Here is a 16868-nt window from a genome sequence, read left to right on the forward strand (position 1 = left end):
AAGGGCGATGGCCTGAACAAAAACTACCGCAGTTGGGATGGAAAGGAGAGGGCTGAAGTTAGAATGGTTGGGAGTTGGTAGGAGGGGAGAGAGGAGGACGCCTAGGGTTTAGCGACCAGGTGATGGTGGTGCAAGCAGACGGGAGGAGTGGGTTGGCGGGAGGAAAAAGAGGCCATTTTTGGTTTGTCACCTGTGAGTCGCCTACTGGACACAAAGACGAAGCTGTCGGGAAAGTGATGGTAAGTGTACACGTCTGCGTGGAGATCCAGACTTCTGGTGCAACATCTAGGTTTAGGTGAAGTATCAGAAGCAGTTATAGTCAACACATTCGTATCTTTCAGAGCAATCATTTCTACACCCCACGAAAAACACCGAATCCGTGGTCTCCCCTACACAGACACGCCCAGAACATGCGCAATGACGTCAGCCTTGTTGACTAGTATCCCACTCACTCAATTCTGCGCATGCGTACCGCGCATGCGCACCATCCTCTACTGCGGCCGCTCCCTACTCTGGGCGTCGGCACTACCTCCCTCTCCGTGGGCCCCGCCCCGGCGGCTGCCCGTGACCTGCCTGGGCGCGGGGAACGGAAAGCCGGAAGGGGCAAGACGGGTTCAGTTCGTCATGGGGCTGTTTGGAAAAACTCAGGAGAAGCCGCCCAAAGAACTGGTAAGGGCTACGGCGGCGGCAGATAAGCGGGTGGATCTGTGTGGGGCGAACTGGAGTTGGTAATTGACAGGACACTCTTCTCCCCACCGCCTGCCCGATACCGACCGGCCCCCATTTCCGGGGCCTCCCACTCGACTGGGGGGCCCGGAGGAAGAGTCTTTAGGAGTTGGCTTTGGGGAGCGAGAGCTCCTGGTGCCACTCTCTACCAGGTAGCCGAGGGGTGGATGAAGAGTTTCTTCACCTCGCCACCGAGCGCGTAGGCAGCGACACCGTCCTGGCCTTGGAAACCCCTTCCCCCTGCGCGCGTTGGTACGACCCGCCCGGAACCTTTTCCCTGCGTAGGCCCCACCCCTCACGCCCGTCTGCGGACCCGCCGGAGAACCTTCCCTTGCCCGGAGCGTTGTTTGGAGCTGGCCGGGTCGCGTCTGCCGGAGGAGCATGGCACCTGCCGCCTGTTCTCGGTCCTCCCCGTTGTGTTGAAAAGGAGACTGTTTCCTCTTTCCCCAGCCCTACAACCTTGTGTTGACCCTTGTTACATATTATAGCAGGGCAGGGACTCGACCCAGAAGGATGTTGCAGAAGATAGCTCCGGACCCAGCTTCGAATTCTCATTACCTATTAATTGAGATAATATTGGGAGGCAAGCAGTTGAAAGTTCCCTGCAGTCAGTCAACCTAAGTTTGAATCCTGCCGTTCCACATCTCACCTCTGTGATCTCTGGAAAGTTCACTTCTCAGTGCCTTAGTCTTCTCGTCTGTCAAGCCAAAATAATAGTAGTGTCATCTCAGAGTAATTGAAGATTCAGGGATGTAAAGTTTTCATATTCGTAGTTAGGGCTAATTCTTTAAATACGGCACAGCCTTGCTACTCAGGTGCCAACCAGCAGCATCAACATCACCTGGGAGCTTGTTAAATCTCCAGACCCACTGACTCCAGACCCACTGAGTCAGATTTTGAATTCTGACAGGCTCCCTAAGATGGGTGTGCACATCAGTGCTTTAAGAAGCACTGCTCTACCACACCTAGGTTTGTCCATAATGGAAAAAAAAATCCTGAAATCCTTTAATAAATGATCTTACCTGTTCAGCTCTAGCAGGCACATTTTAAAAACCAATCTTATGCATCCTGCAATTCCTGGCACATAATGTGCGTTAATGTAAATTTTTTGTTGTTGTTGTTAATCAAAGGCCCTAGAATAGTAGGCACTCATTTTCGTCAGGAAACTTACTCAGTTTTGCCTCTTGGTAAAATAGAAATCGTGGCGCTTAAATGAAATAACGGTGTAACATCACTTTGGAAACTATAGAACATTATATAGATGCACATTTTGTGACATCTGTATATTCTAAGATTCTTGTTATTGTAGGAGTGTGGTAGGGAGAGATTATTTATTGCCTTCAGTATTTGACCTTGGCATTGCCATTCGTAAATTGAGTTAAGATTATGGAGAAACAAAAAATCATAGGGAAATGGTTGCTTTACTGTTTAAACTAGTCTCCAGTATATGTATTACTATACTACTATAGTATATTATACACTTAGATTGCTTTTAAATGATAAATACAATTGCTAAGAACACGATGTTAGTACACTCTTCAGTAGGGTAATCTACCTGAGAAAGCTGATTGACACTGGAAAATGGCAGGGTTGATGCATGAGATTGGTTTATAAAACTACGCTTGCCAGAGCCAAACAGGTAAGATCATTTATTGAATAAACATTTTAGGTTTTTTTTTTCCCCCATTATGGACAAGTCTGGGTATTGTAGAGCAGTGCTTCTCAAGCATTAATATGCACACTAATCATTAGGGATCTTGTCAGAATTCAAAAATCTGATTCAGTAGGTCTTGGATAAAGCCTGAAAGTTCTAATAAGCTCCCAGGTGATGTTGATGCTGCTGGTCTGCACTTGAGTAGCAAGATTGTAGAGTGAATTAAGATTAGCCCTAACTACCACCACCTTTACCTAACATATTGAACCAGGCATTGTGTTAAGCATTCTGCAGTGTTGTGAATTAGGAACTATTATTATCTCCACTTTACAGGTGGCAACCGAGGCATACAGTATTTAGGTAATGTGCCCAAGGTCATATAATTTGTGAATTACAGCACCAGAGGTTATGTATTCTAAGGCCTGTACTTAGAACTACCATGCCATTTATGCTGCGTCCCAAAGAGGGATTTTAAAGGTGAAATAAGAAGCCAAAGAACTTAATTTCTAGCAAATAAACATTTTAAGAACAAGTTTGGATAGGGCACCTGATACGGTTTGGATCTGTGTCCCCGCCAAATCTCATGTCAAATTGTCATCCCGTATTGGAGGTGGGACCTGTGTATGAGGTGATTGGATCATGGGAGCGGATTTCTCATGAGTGGTTTAGCACTATCACCCTTGGTACTGTCCTTGAGATAGTGAGTTCTCATGAGATCTGGTTGTTTAAAAGTGTGTAGCACCTTCCCCCTCATTCTCTCTTACTCCTGCCATGTAAGATGCCTATTTCTTTGCCTTCCCCTATGATTGAAGCTTTCTGAGGCCTCCCCAAAAGCAGAAGCTGCTGTGCTTCCTGTACAGCCTGCAGAACCGTGAGCCAGTTAAACCTCTTTTCTTTTTTATTTTTTTTATTTTACTTTAAGTTCTGGGTTACATGTGCAGAACATGCAGTTTTGTTACATATATACACGTGCCATGGTAGTTTGCTGCACCCATCAACCCATCACCTACATTAGGTATTTCTGCTAATGTTATCGCTCCCCTAGCCTCCCACCCCCAACAGGCCCCGGTGTGTCATGATCTCCTCCCTGTGTCCATGTGTTCTCATTGTTCAACTCCCACTTACGAGTGAGAACATGTGGTGTTTGGTTTTCTGATCTTGTGATAGTTTGCTGAGAATGATGGTTTCCAGCTTCATCCGTGCCCCTGCAAAGGACATGAATTCATCCTTTTTTATGACTGCATAGTATTCCATGGTGCCACATTTTCTTAATCCAGTCTATCACTGATGGATATTTGGGTTGGTTACAAGTCTTTGCTATTGTGAATAGTGCCGCAGTAATTTTTTTTTTTGTTTTCGAGATGGAGTTTTGCTCTGTCACCTAGGCAGTGCAGTGGCGCGATCTTGGCTCACTGCAACCTCTGCCTCCCGAGTTCAACCGATTCTCCTGCCTCAGCCTCCCGAGTAACTGGGACTACAGGTGTGTGCCACCACACCTGGCTAATTTTTTGTGTTTTTAGTAGAGACAGTATTTCACCGGGTTAGCCAGGATAGTCTCGATCTCCTGACCTCGTGATCCACCTGCCTTGGCCTCCCAAGTGCTGGGATTACAAGTGTAAGCCACCGCGCCTGGCCCTCTTTTCTTTTTATGAATTACCCAGTCTTAGGTATTTCTTTATAGCAATGTAAAAACCGATTAATACAGTACGACATACACAGGTATAGGAGTTCAGTGGTTGGAGTGATTATTTCTAGGCTGAGATGGTCAGAAACAGTTGACCTTTCACTGTCGTGTGTTCCATCCCCTTCCTGAATGGGTTCTTGATTATTTAGTAGGATTTTTAGTGTTAGGTGATCCACTTTATCTGGTGCTGGAGATATCCAGCCCAAGATTTTCTTCAAGTTCCTCCTCAGTTCTTCAAGGTACCCCTTCAGTTTTGATGATATGTTTTAGTTTGTTAGAAGAATGTCCATCCACTTTAGGGTCAGCTTCTACCAAGTGCTGCTAGGCTTTCTTTCACATCTGTGACTTGTGACCAAAGAAAGCGTTTTGTCACCAGCCTTGGTTACTTAGCATGAGTCTGTAATTCAAAAAAGTGCCAGTAAAGCAGCGATGGTGTATTAATCAGGGTTTTCCAGAGAAGTAGAACCAACAGGATGGATGGATAGATAGGTAGTTGAGAGGGAATTTAATATGGAAATTGACTGGGGATTTTGAAGGCTGAGAAGTACTGTGATATGCTCTCTGTAAGCTGGAGACCCAGAGAACCCAGTGGTGTAGCTCAGTCCGGGGTTGAAGGCTGGAGAATGTAGTGAGTTGGGGTAGCACTGATGGAGGTCCCAAAGTCCAGAGAGTAGAGAACCTACAGTACTGATGTCCAAGAGCAGGAGAAGGCTATCCCAGATTCAGAAGAGAGCAAGAATCTGCCTTCTGCCTTTTTTTATATCCAGACCCTCAACTGATTGGATGATGCCCACTCACATTGGGTGGGGGCTGATCTTTAGTTCACTGATGGAAATGCCAGTCTCTTCCAGAAACACCCTCATAGACATATTCAGAAATAGTGCTTTACCAGCTATCTGGGTATCCCTCAACCCAGCTGAGGAGATACCTAAAATTAACCATCACAGATGGGAAATACTTTTTTCTCTGTAGAACTGCTGATGCACTGATAAAGTATTGAGAGCTGTATATGAATAAGAAGCCAAGTAATGTTAGTTTGGCCTTTTTTTTTTTTCTTTTTCTTTTAAGGGAGAAAGAAAATACTTCAGAGGCCAAGTGAAGGAAATTTTTTAAAGATAAGAAAAAGTTGGCAGAAATGGAAGAGGTGTTAGAGAGAGAGGGAATTGACTAAATGCTGTAGTCTCAGCTGGGCATTTTTGAGTTGGGATAAGCTTACAAGACAGCTCCTTCCGTTGGGGGCTGAAAGATGCAGACATGTGGGTCTGGGTCCTGGCACAGTATAAGCAGAGGCTAGGTGTAGTCATGTCACACCATCATGATTGTCACACATGGTACCATTTAGGCCATGGTGACAGGTCAATTCGGGCAAGTAAGATACATTATAGGTGGTTTCTCCAGAGCTCTGATATAACATGCAGCATACAGTGGGTGCTAAGTAAATATTTGTTAAATGACGAGTGAGTGTCAGAATAAAGTTTAGTAGGGTTTAAGGTCAGGTAGTCCCAAGATGAGCAATATTTCAAGGAACTCTCTAGGGAAACATTAACTATATTAGGAGCCTCTACAGACTAAAGTCTTTGCCCCTGCACAAACTTTGATGGAGACATCTTAGTGGTGAAACCTATTCTGTTTTAAAGGATGCAAGTAAAGACCAGACTGGGCCTGCTGAGGATGAGGATGCCTTAAAATCCATTTAGAAACCTGTGACAATCTTGGGGTGGGAATCAGGAGGACATGGAATTCTGCTGGAAAGAGATTCTTCTCTTAGACTTGAGGTTCTGCTGGGAAAATTGTTCTGTCTTACTTAGGGACTTCACTAATTTAGTCTTGGGGTAGAGTGCCCCCTTCCGTGGCATCCGAATTCTTAAATCATGTGACTAACTTATGTTCTTAGACTGGGTCATGACTCGTGGTTGTGGATTCTATCAGAAAAGTGAAGAAAATGAGAAGGGGAGCTGGAGAAAAAGATAAAGCTTCATTCACTTAGTTCGTACAACAAATATCGAGAGATTTTGGTGTGCATTGGATTGGAATAAGGTTTACAAAAATAAGACACTATATGATGACTTAAAAGAATGTGGAGGAGACTGACATGTAAGTAAACACTATAGGGAGATAGGAGCAATAATTTAAGCATGTACAAAGTCTTTGATGCCATAGTGGAGGGAGTGATTATTCAGAATGCGGAAGGGAAGCTGGTCAGGGAGGGTCTCTGGGTCTTGTCACAAGTGGCATTCACCAGGTGGACAGGTAGGTATAGAATCAGGAAAGGGGAGGCATCCCTAGTAAAGTGAACTGAATATGCAGGGTTTAGAAGTGTGGAACATATGTTAGAGGAACTAGGGAAAACATTCAGAATGGTTGGAGGATGAAATGCTGTTCTGAGTGGAATGCAAGAGGAGTGATGGTAGTGGTAAGATGTAACATTGGAGAGGTAGTTAGAGGGCAGATTAATAAAGGTCTGTGTGTCATGCCTACTAAAGATGGGAAGCATTCAGAACAGTGGGTTAGGGCAAGAACTAGAAGTAAGAGATTTAGGTAGGGAGGCCGGTTAGTGGCCCAGGTGATAGATGATGTGAGCCTTAGAATGGCAATGGGAATGGAGAGGATAGGATGAGTTTTAGAAATATTTAGCATAGATAGTCAGAATTTGCTGAACTACTGCATGTGGGATGAGTGCAAAGGTGATTCTTAGGTTTCTGTTTAACCCTACCCCAGTCAAACCTGTTCAACCCCCTGAATGGCAGTGCCATGAGCTGAAATGGAGAGAATTCAGGAAAGGAGCAAATTGTATGGGAATGGTGATAGTGGAGAAGGAGCCAGAGCTTAGTTTTGGACAGCATTTAAGAAATGAGAGAAGACAGACACAGGGAAATCCTGAAAGAATATTTTTCTCTTCTGCTTTGTGTCCTCAGCAAAATTGTAAACTTAAGAGCAAGGATTGTATTTCTATTTATTCTCTGTCATCCACTGGGCTGGCATAATGTTGAACTTCCTCAGGAGGAGTAAAGTGCTCATCAGGTGCTTGTTTCATGGACAGAAGTAGGGATGGTGTGCCGTGTCCCACCGGCGTATCCTGGCTCAACGACGGATGAAAGAATGCACTCAGACACAGGTATCCAGTGAAAGAGCCTAGGGGACCAGGCTGCTCACAGACCCTGAGGAGGGTGTTGTAGTAATCTGGGCCCTGACAAGCCGGCCCTGCAGGCGTTTCACTACAGATTTAATGACAAAGGCTTTGAGCCAACACGCTTGTGGGTAATTAACACCCCCACCTTCGTGGAGAGAGCAGTTCTGCGGATGATTAAAGGCCAGCTTCCCAGGCCTAAGTAAACTAACTTATCTAGATCAGTTTCTTTACATCCCCTTGAGAATCTGGCTGCCTTCAGCCAAATCCTTTTCTGAAGCTTTTGTAAAATCTCCCGACCTTCCATGAAGGTTTGTATCTTTTTGCAATTTTTCCCACCACCGTGACCAATCTCCTACAATGGTGAGAGAAAACACTTGGACATTTGAAATATAGCATGATTAAGCTGATATATACTCAGCTGACAGTGACAGGAATAGGCAGATTTTGATCTAAGGTCACTTGTATTTGTTGCTTTTGGCTGATTTCTAGTTTTATGTATATTTTAGATTGTGTTGAAAGATATACAAAATCCTACATTGCCTCCAGGAGAGGAGCTAGGTAGCTGAGGGTCAAAAATGGGAAGGAAACTTATTTTTCACTATTTGCCTATTGAATTTGTTCCATTTAAATGTATTATCTAGTCTGAAATTATCTTAAAAATGTTTTCTGGAGTCAGTATTTTCCTATTTTAAATTGATTTTATGTATTTGTTTTTTTTTTTTTTTAAGGATTTGCTTGTTATATTTTTCCAGTCTTTTAATTTCGCTCTTAGATATGTAAAAAAAATCTTTAATATTTTAAATTAAAAAAACAGAGGATAACATATCCATTGTGGCAGGCTGAAAAAGTCCCCCACCCCCAAAGAGATCAGGTCCTAATCCTTGGAACCTATATATGTTCCTTATTTGGAAAAAGGGTCCTTACAGGTATGACTAAATTAAGGTTCTTGAGATGGGGAGTTATTCAGGTGGCCCCTAAATGCAATTACCTGTATCCTTATAAGAGGGATTTAGAGGGAGATTGGAAATACACAGAAGAAGAGAAGGCAATGTGAGGATGGAGCAGAGAGACAGCATTGAAGATGCTGGCCTTGAAGATTGGATGATGAGGCTGCAAACTAAGGATTACTGGTAGCCATTAAAAGTTGGAAGGCAAGAAATGGATTCTTCCCTAGATCCACTAGAGGAAGCATGGCCTTCCTGCTACCTTGATTTTGGCTTAGTGATACTCAGATTAGAACTGTGAAACAGTACATTTATTATTTATTATTTATTTATTTATTTATTTTTTGAGACAGTCTTGCTCTGTCGCCAGGCTGGAGTGCAGAGGTGCCATATCGGCTCACTGCATTCCCCGCCTCCCGGGTTCAATTGATTCTCATTTATGTTTTAAGTACTTTGTTACGGCAGCCTCAGGAAACAATACAGTTATATACATGCTTACTCTCTTTATCCCATTTTCTTACATCAGCACACAGAATGACAGTCACTGTCCTAAATTTGGTATGATTCCTTTCTGCTCAGCATTGTTTGTGTATTTTGAAAATGAAGTTTATTCATACCAATATATATAGATGTATTTCATGTATTTTAACTCCATGGAATTTGATTGTATAAATTTATGACAATATATTAGTTCTAAGGCCGGGAGTGGTGGCTCATGCCTGTAATCCCAGCACTTTGGGAGGCTGGGGCAAGCGGATCACTTGAGGTCAGGAGTTCAAGACCAGCCTGGCCAACATAGTGAAAGCCTGTCTCTACTAAAAAATACAAAAATTAGCCGGGTGTGGTGGCAGGCGCCTGTAATCCCAGCTACTCAGTAGGCTGAGGCAGGAGAATCGCTTGAACCCAGGAGGCAGAGGTTGCAGTGAGCCAAGATCACCCCACTGCACTCTAGCCTGGGCAACAAAGCGAGACTCCATGTCAAAACACACACACAAACACACACACACATTTATTCTATTGATGGACTTCTAGGTTGTTTCCTTGTGTAATACAACAATGCAGTGAACATTCTAATACCTGTATGCTTGTGTATTTATGAGAGAGTTTCTTTAGGCTATATACATGGGAAGTTATTGGATCTTAGGATATGACTTCTTTGTACAAAAATACTGCCAAATTGGTTTCTAAAGGGTTGAACTGATTTATACATTTACCAGCAATGTATGAAAGTTGCTTGTCTTTAGATCTTCTCTAGCACTTGTTATTAACTGAATTTTTGACTTTTGCCAGTCTTAGAGGAATGAAATGAATATCAGGCTTTTTCCTGATTATCAGTGAGATTGAACATCTTTATCTTCTCCAATTATGTGACTTGTCATTTCACTATTGTATATATTATCATAAAGACCTTGTCAAGTTTAATTTCTTCTTAAAATAGAACACCTATGAAATGCCAAGTACTTTATTTTAAAATTTTATTATGAAAATTTTTAAATTTTTAGAAAAGTAGAAATAATAGCAGTTGTTAGTACATTTGGGCTGCTATCACAAAATACTACAAGCTGGGTAATTTATAAACAACAGAAATTTATATTCTACAGTTTATGGGGCCAGGAAGTCTGTGATTAAGGCACTGACAGATATAGTGTCTGGTGAGGGCACTGCTTTTTGGTTCATAGATGGTGTCTTCTTGCTGTCCTCACATGGTTGAAGGGGCAAAAGAGCTCCCTTGGGTCTGTTTTATAAGGGCATTAATCCCATTCCTAAGGGACCTAATCACCTCTCAAAAGGCCCCACCTCCTGATACTATCACCTTGAGGATTAGGATTCAACATACGAATTTGGGGACTTGCACCAACATTCATACCACAGCAAATAGTACAATGAAAACCTGTATAATCAAATGTTGATAGCACTTTGCTGTTATTTGATATATATTTTTCAGCTGAGTCATTTTGAAGTAGATTATAAATATAACACATTTTGCAACATTTCATATTGCATCTCTAGAATATATGGAAATTCTATATAACGAAAATACCTTCATATCATTGAATATCTAGTCCCTATTTAAATTTTTGCAAGTGTTCCCAGTATGTCTTTTATAACTTTTTAAAACTTAGGATTCAGTGAGGTTTGTGTTTGGCTGTTACTTGATTTTATTTAAAAATCCCGTTTTGGGTCAGGCTCGGTGGCTCACACCTATAATCCCAGCAGTTTCGGAGGCCGAGGCGGCTGGATCGTGAGGTCAGGAGATCGAGATCATCCTGGCCAACATGATGAAACCCAGTCTCTACTAAAAATACAAAAATTAGCTGGGCGTGGTGGCGCACACCTATAATCCCAGCTACTCGGGAGGCTGAGGCAGGAGAATCGTTTTAACCAGGGAGCGGGAGGTTGCAGTGAGCCAAGATTGCGCCACTGCACTCCAGCCTGGCGACAGAGCAAGACTCCATCTCAAATAATATTAATAATAATAATAATAAATAAAAATCCCCTGCTTTCTACTTATAGCATTGTAAGAATAAAGACTTGTTTGTAAAGTAGGGCATTTGTTTTGTAGAATGTTCCTTGTTCTGGATTTGTCTGTGTCTTGTGGTTAGTTTTTTTTTTTCCCCCCCAACTTTTAAGTTCAAGGGTATATGTGCAGGGTATGCCGGTTTGTTACATAGGTAAACATGTGCCATGGTGGTTTGCTGCGCACATCATCCCATCACCTAGGTATTAAGTCCAGTATCCATTAGCTGTTCTTCCTGATGCTCTCCCTCCCCCACCACCCCACAAACTGCCCCCCCCCCCGCACTGGCTGACAGGCCCCAGTGTGTGTTGTTGCCCTCCATGTGCCCATGTGTTGTCATCATTCAGCTCCCACTTATAAGCGAAAACATGTGGTGTTTGGTTTTCTGATCCTGCATTAGTTTGCTGAGGATAATGGCTTCTAGCTCCTTTCATGTCCCTACAAAGGACATGATCTTGTTCCTTTTGTGGTTAGCTTTTTTCTCTACCCTTTGCGTTTTCTATGAAATGGAAGTTGGGTCTAAGTTTGACAAGATCCAAATTAAACAATTTTAGCAAGAATGTCTCACAGGCAACCTGTGTACTTCATAGTGTATCACATCAGGAGGCATATAATGTCTGTTTGTCTCGTAATTAATGATGCTAATAACTTTAGCCACCTGGTTGAGTTAGTGACACACCAGATCTCTACATCATTTTCTTCCTTTTTATGCTGGTAACTAACCTGAGGGGTGATATTTTAGCGCCGTGTGAATGTCCAGTTCTTCAGTAACCCTTCACTTAGACACATTAACGTTTATAGATGTCCCTTTCTGGAATCAGCTATTCTATAAGAGTTTTTAGAGTGGTGATTTTTCTAATTCTCTGATTTCTTTTTCATTTTTAGCTGGCAGTCTTCTGTAAAGATCTGTCTCTTATTAGCTGGGGCTATTTGGTTACCTTGACATATAGTTTCTATTGAAAATGCAGGATAAGTGCTTAATGCTCTTTATTTAATTGCTAATATTTAGAATAAAGAATTGGTATAATAGTATCCAGTGGTATCAAATGCATTCTCTCTCCACCTGTGCCTCTCAGAAGCACCATTTTGGACTCATGGATTTTTGTATATTTAGTGTGTTATAGCCCTAACCATTATTCTGTTTGATGCTGAAAAACTTATACATTTGGTCAGTGGGAGCTATTTCAAGCCAGTTCCTATCTGCTTTTAGCATAATTTTACTGATCTTTGAATACCTCCTTGTTTTCTAGCATATATCCTGGTGTGATTTATGAATTCCTTGCCTGAGACCTGAAATCGGCCATTTCTCCAAGATGCAGTGGTTTCTTTTAGCGGGAATGCTATTTAGAAACCAAAATTTGAGTGCACATGATGCTTCTTGCTACTTGAGTGTCCCTGCTTCTAAGCGTTTTTATGGAACAGAACTAGGAAACATGTTCTTTAAAAAATCATGAAGGTGTTTATAGACCAAGTTGCTTTGAACCAACCCTTTGCCAAAACAAAAAATGTAACTATTTGAAATCACTGAAAGCTACCAGGGCAGTGAGAAATTGCAAAATCAAGATCTCAGGGAAAAGGGAAGCTCAGTTACATGAGCCCAATCTCTTGGAACTACCTTCCCTCTAAAGAGATCCTCTAATTCCTAATGCAGTGGCTGGCAAATAGAATTTGAGTAGAGTTTTTGACAAACCCTGTGGTTGGGGAGTATAAAAATTGGAGTTCATGGCCGGGCATGGTGACTCTCACCTGTAATCCCAGCACTTTGGGAGGCTGAGGTGGACAGATCCCCTGAGGTCAGTAGTTCAAGACCAGCCTGGCCAACATGGTGAAACCCCATGCCTACTAAGAATACAAAAAGTAGTCGGGTGTGGTGGCGGGCATCTATAGTCCCAGCTACTCGGGAGGCTGAGGCAGGAGAATTGTTTGAACCTTGGAGGCAGAGGTTGCAGTGAGCACTACTGTACTCCAGCCTGGGTGACAGAGAGAGACTCCATCTAAAAATAAGTAAATAAATAAATAATAAATTGGAGTTCGTAAGTAGATATTCAGGGCTTTTGGTTGGGACTCTGAAAGAATCCCCTTTAGCAATAATAGTGACCTGGAAATAGACTGGCTTTCACAAAGACTGAAGACCAGTTTCAAATAATCTCTATCCCCTGATAGGATTAATTACGATTAGTTAAGAACCAATTGCCAGGACACTTAAGCTGTATGTTTGCCAGAAGCAAATGGAATTCCTCTTTGGAAGAAGACAATATCATTCAGAAACTTAAATTATCCTGCAGATTTTCATATGTAGTTGTTTCTCAGTATCTGAGGAGGATTGGTTCCAGGGTCCCTCCGCCCATACCAAAATCCATAGATGCTTAAGTCCTTGATTTAAAAAGAAAAAGGTAATATTTGCATATAATCTATGTACATCCTCCTGTGTACTTTAATCTCTAGATTACTTATAATACCTAATACAATGTAAATGCTATGTAAATAGTTGTTGCATTGTATTTAGGGAATAATGATAGGATCTATATGTTCCATACAGATACAGCCAACCATTTGTTGTTTTAAAATATTTTTGAACTGTAGTTGGTTGAATCCACACATGCAGAACCCATGGATATAGAGGACTGACTGTACAATAGTGATAATTCCATTCTTAAAAAATAAGTAAATGCCTTTTATTTATTACCATTTATATGGTTACAAATATTATCTCCCAGTTTGTAACATTTTTCTTTTTTTTTTTTTTTGAGATGGAGTCTCACTCTGTCACCCAGGCTGGAGTGCGGTGGCGCGATCTTGGCTCACTGCAAGCTCTGCCTCCTGGGTTCACACCATTCTCCTGCCTCAGCCTCCCGAGTAGCTGGGACTACAGGCGCCTGCCACCACGCCTGGCTAATTTTTTGTATTTTTTAGTAGAGACAGGGTTTCACTCTGTTAGCCAGGATGGTCTCCATCTCCTGACCTCGTGATCCGCCCGCCTCAGCCTCCCAAAGTACTGGGATTACAGGTGTGAGCCACCGTGCCTGGCCAACATTTTACTTTCTTAATGGAGTCATGGTGAATAAAAATTTGTAATTTCAATATAGATAAAAATAACAAGCCTTTTCCTTTTAGTGGTTATTGCTTTTGTGTCTTGTTTAAGAACTCCTTGTCTAACCTGAAATCATAAATGTGTTCTCCTATACTATCTTCTTAAAGCACCACAGTTTTGCATTCCAAATGTTTTCAGTCCACCTAGAATGAATTTCAGTGAAGGATGGAACAGGAATTCAATCATTTTGTTTTCTATTTGTCTTAAGCCGTCTCTCAGCATGATTCATGGAAAATACCCTCTTAATGGTGTTAGTATCCTTTGCCTAGTTTGGCATATAATAGACTCTCTATGAATGACTTTGAATAAAGGATAATATTTTGGTAGTGTGAAACTCTAGAGGTTCCTTGTGGTTTTCAAATATATTGTATAATTTACTAATTGATTTTTTTATTCTGTACTCCTTATGTTCTGTTTTACTGATCAATTATAAGGGCCTCTCATACTACTGAAATCCTATCGGCACTAAATTAATATTTGTCGAATTTTCTTTACATCTGTTTTAAATTTCCTGTTGTTTATTGTAGTGGTCTTTACAATTATGAGACTTGCTTGATACATTTTCTTGAGCTCTTTGTCTTAGACTGTGTTTTTTAACTTGAACATAACATTACAGTCACCTGAAGAGATTTTAAATGCTACCTGTCATTTGGGCTCTACCCGTGGCCCAGTTAAATTAGTATTTTTAAAGGTTCCCAGTTGACTTTTGTGTAGTTCAGGTGGAGAAGCACTGGTCTGAGACATGACTGGATATTTTGGTTCTTCAGATTTCTCTTAGGTAAGTTTTTCTTTTTTGCAAAGCCCCTTTTGATTTTATAAGTTTAAAAGGAATTTCTCTTTTTGACAGATTTTATGAAACTTTTACTCTTTGACATTTAAAAACATACATAGAAAGTTTCTGAAGATTGTTACATAAGTGTTATTTATGGCTGAAATTTTTTGTCCCATCACATTTTGTATTCCATGCAATTAAATTCAACAGATATTTATTGTCCTTTGTGCCAGGTATTATGCAAGGGCTTGGTGAATAAGAGAAGGTCTTTGACTTTCTGGAGCTTATAGTCTATACTTGTAAGTAGCTCTCCAAAAGAGGTGGGGGTATAGGGTGCTGTGCAGTTGTACTGCCTGGAGGGTTGAACCTATTCTGTGAGTCAGGGAATGTCTCCCTGAAGTAACATTTAAGCTGAGACTTTAAGAACAAGTTCAAAAAACACATTCTTTAGATAAACTAGACTTTTTCAAAGTTAAAAACTTTTGTATTTCAAAGGACATTATCAAGAAAGAAGACTTTCTTGAATGGAAGAAAATATTTGCAAATCATGTATCAATGAAAGGTCTACTACTATCAGAATGTATAAAGAACTCATACAACCCAACAAACAGACAACTCAATTAAAAAATGGACAGAAGATACGAATAAACAGTTCTTCAGAGGAGATATAGAAATGACTAACAAGCACATGAAAAGATGTCCAATTTCAGCCGGGTGCAGTGGCTCATGCCTTTAATCCCAGCACTTTGGGAGGCTGAGGCAGGTGGATCACCTAAGGGCAGGAGTTCGAGACAAGCCTGGCCAGTGTGGTGAAATCCCATCTCTATTGAAAACTCAAAAATTAGCTGGGCATGGTGGTGAGCACCTATAATCCCAGCTACTTGGGAGGCTGAGGCAGGAGAATCACTTGAATGCTGGAGGCGGAGGTTGCAGTGAACTGAGATTGCGCTAAGGGAGGAGACCACCCCTCATATCGTCTTACGCCCAATTTCTGCCTCCAAAGAAAGAAGAAGTAGAAACTAAAAGGCAGAAATGAAATCCACAGGCAGACAGCCCGGCGCCACACCCTGGGCCTGGTAAAGATTGACCCCTGACCTAATCGGTTGTGTTATCTATAGATTACAGACATTGTATAGAAATGCACTGTGAAAATCTCTATCCTGTTTTGTTCTGATCTAATTACCGGTGCAGGCAGCCCCCAGTCACATACCCCCTGCTTGTTCAATCAATCACGACCCTCTCACATCCACCCCCTTAGAGCTGTGAGCCCTTAAAAGGGACAGGAATTGCTCACTCGGAGAGCTCGGCTCTTGAGACAGGAGTCTTGCCGATGCCCCCGGCCGAATAAACCCCTTCCTTCTTTAACTTGGTGTCTGAGGATTTTTGTCTGCCGCTTCTCCTGCTACATTTCTTTGTTCCCTGACTGGGAAGCAAGGTGATTGGTGGATGGTCAAGGCAGCTCCTTAGGCGGCTTAAGCCTGCCCTGTGGAACATCCCTGCAGGGGACTCTGACCAGCCTGAGTGACGCGGATCCTGAGAGTACTCCCGGGTAGGCATTTGCCCCAGTGAGACGCTTCGCCTGAGCAATGTGTGGCAGGCCCCCATGGAGGATCAACGCAGTGGCTGAACACCAGGAAGGAGTGGGCACTTGGAGTTTAGACATCTAAAACTTGGTAAGACTAGTCTTTGAAACTTGCCCACTCCATTTGAGTGGAAGCATGGCCTGATCACCCACGGTGTGCCTGTACTGGCACTATGGTTTTTGTTTTTGACTTGACTTGGATTGCGTGATACTTTGGTTTTGGTTTTGACCTGGCTTGAATTTCCAGATACTCTGATTTTGGTTTCGATTTGGGTTTGGTGTAAACTACAAAAGTGTGTGTGTGCCCTTTTTACCTGTTGTTTTGTGATGTGTGTGTGGTGTGAGTGTGGTGTTTTGTCTCAAGGAAACATGGGTAGGCATAAAGTAAGCCCACCCCACTAGGAGCTATGTTGAAAAATTTCAACAAAAGGATTTAAGGGAGACTATGGAGTACTATGAAACCAGGAAAACTTAAAACTTTGTGTAAGATAGACTGGCCAGCATTAGAGGTAGGTTGGCCATTAGAATGAAGCCTGGACAGGTCCCCTGTTTCAAAGGTATGGCACAAGGTAACCTGTAAGCCAGGGTACCCAGACCAGCTGCGGTACATAGATACTTGGTTACAGCTGGTTTTAGACCCCCCCACCCCCAACACACAGTGGTTCAGAGAACAGCAGCATAAGCGGCTGGCAGAGGCAAGGAAAGACCAGCAGAGAGAGAGAAAGGAAAGAGACAGAGGAAAAGAGGCAAAAAGAGAGAAAGAGACA

At 42.2% G+C, this 16868-nt stretch overlaps 1 protein-coding gene across 4 annotated transcripts in view; it reads left to right on the forward strand.

The window, feature by feature from the left end:
- Positions 1–16868, forward strand: part of LOC102131403 (charged multivesicular body protein 3-like) — a 119795-nt gene that overhangs the window by 58309 nt on the left and 44618 nt on the right. The window contains exons 1-2 of one of the 4 annotated variants that reach the window (XM_065526842.2): positions 530–669; positions 15015–16192. The exons of 1 other annotated variant lie outside the window; for it this stretch is intronic. Coding sequence is in view for 2 of the 3 variants with exons in the window: in XM_015433455.4 (XP_015288941.1) it covers positions 418–669 (252 nt within the window). In the remaining variant the exon portion in view is untranslated. Of the gene's footprint in view, positions 1–402; positions 670–15014; positions 16193–16868 lie in introns of those variants that run through there. 2 more of the 4 variants (XM_015433455.4, XM_074011314.1) reach the window with 2 other exon arrangements.

The sequence above is a fragment of the Macaca fascicularis genome, chromosome 13, assembly GCF_037993035.2.
Source record: "Macaca fascicularis isolate 582-1 chromosome 13, T2T-MFA8v1.1".
NCBI classification, from domain to species: Eukaryota; Metazoa; Chordata; class Mammalia; order Primates; family Cercopithecidae; genus Macaca; species Macaca fascicularis.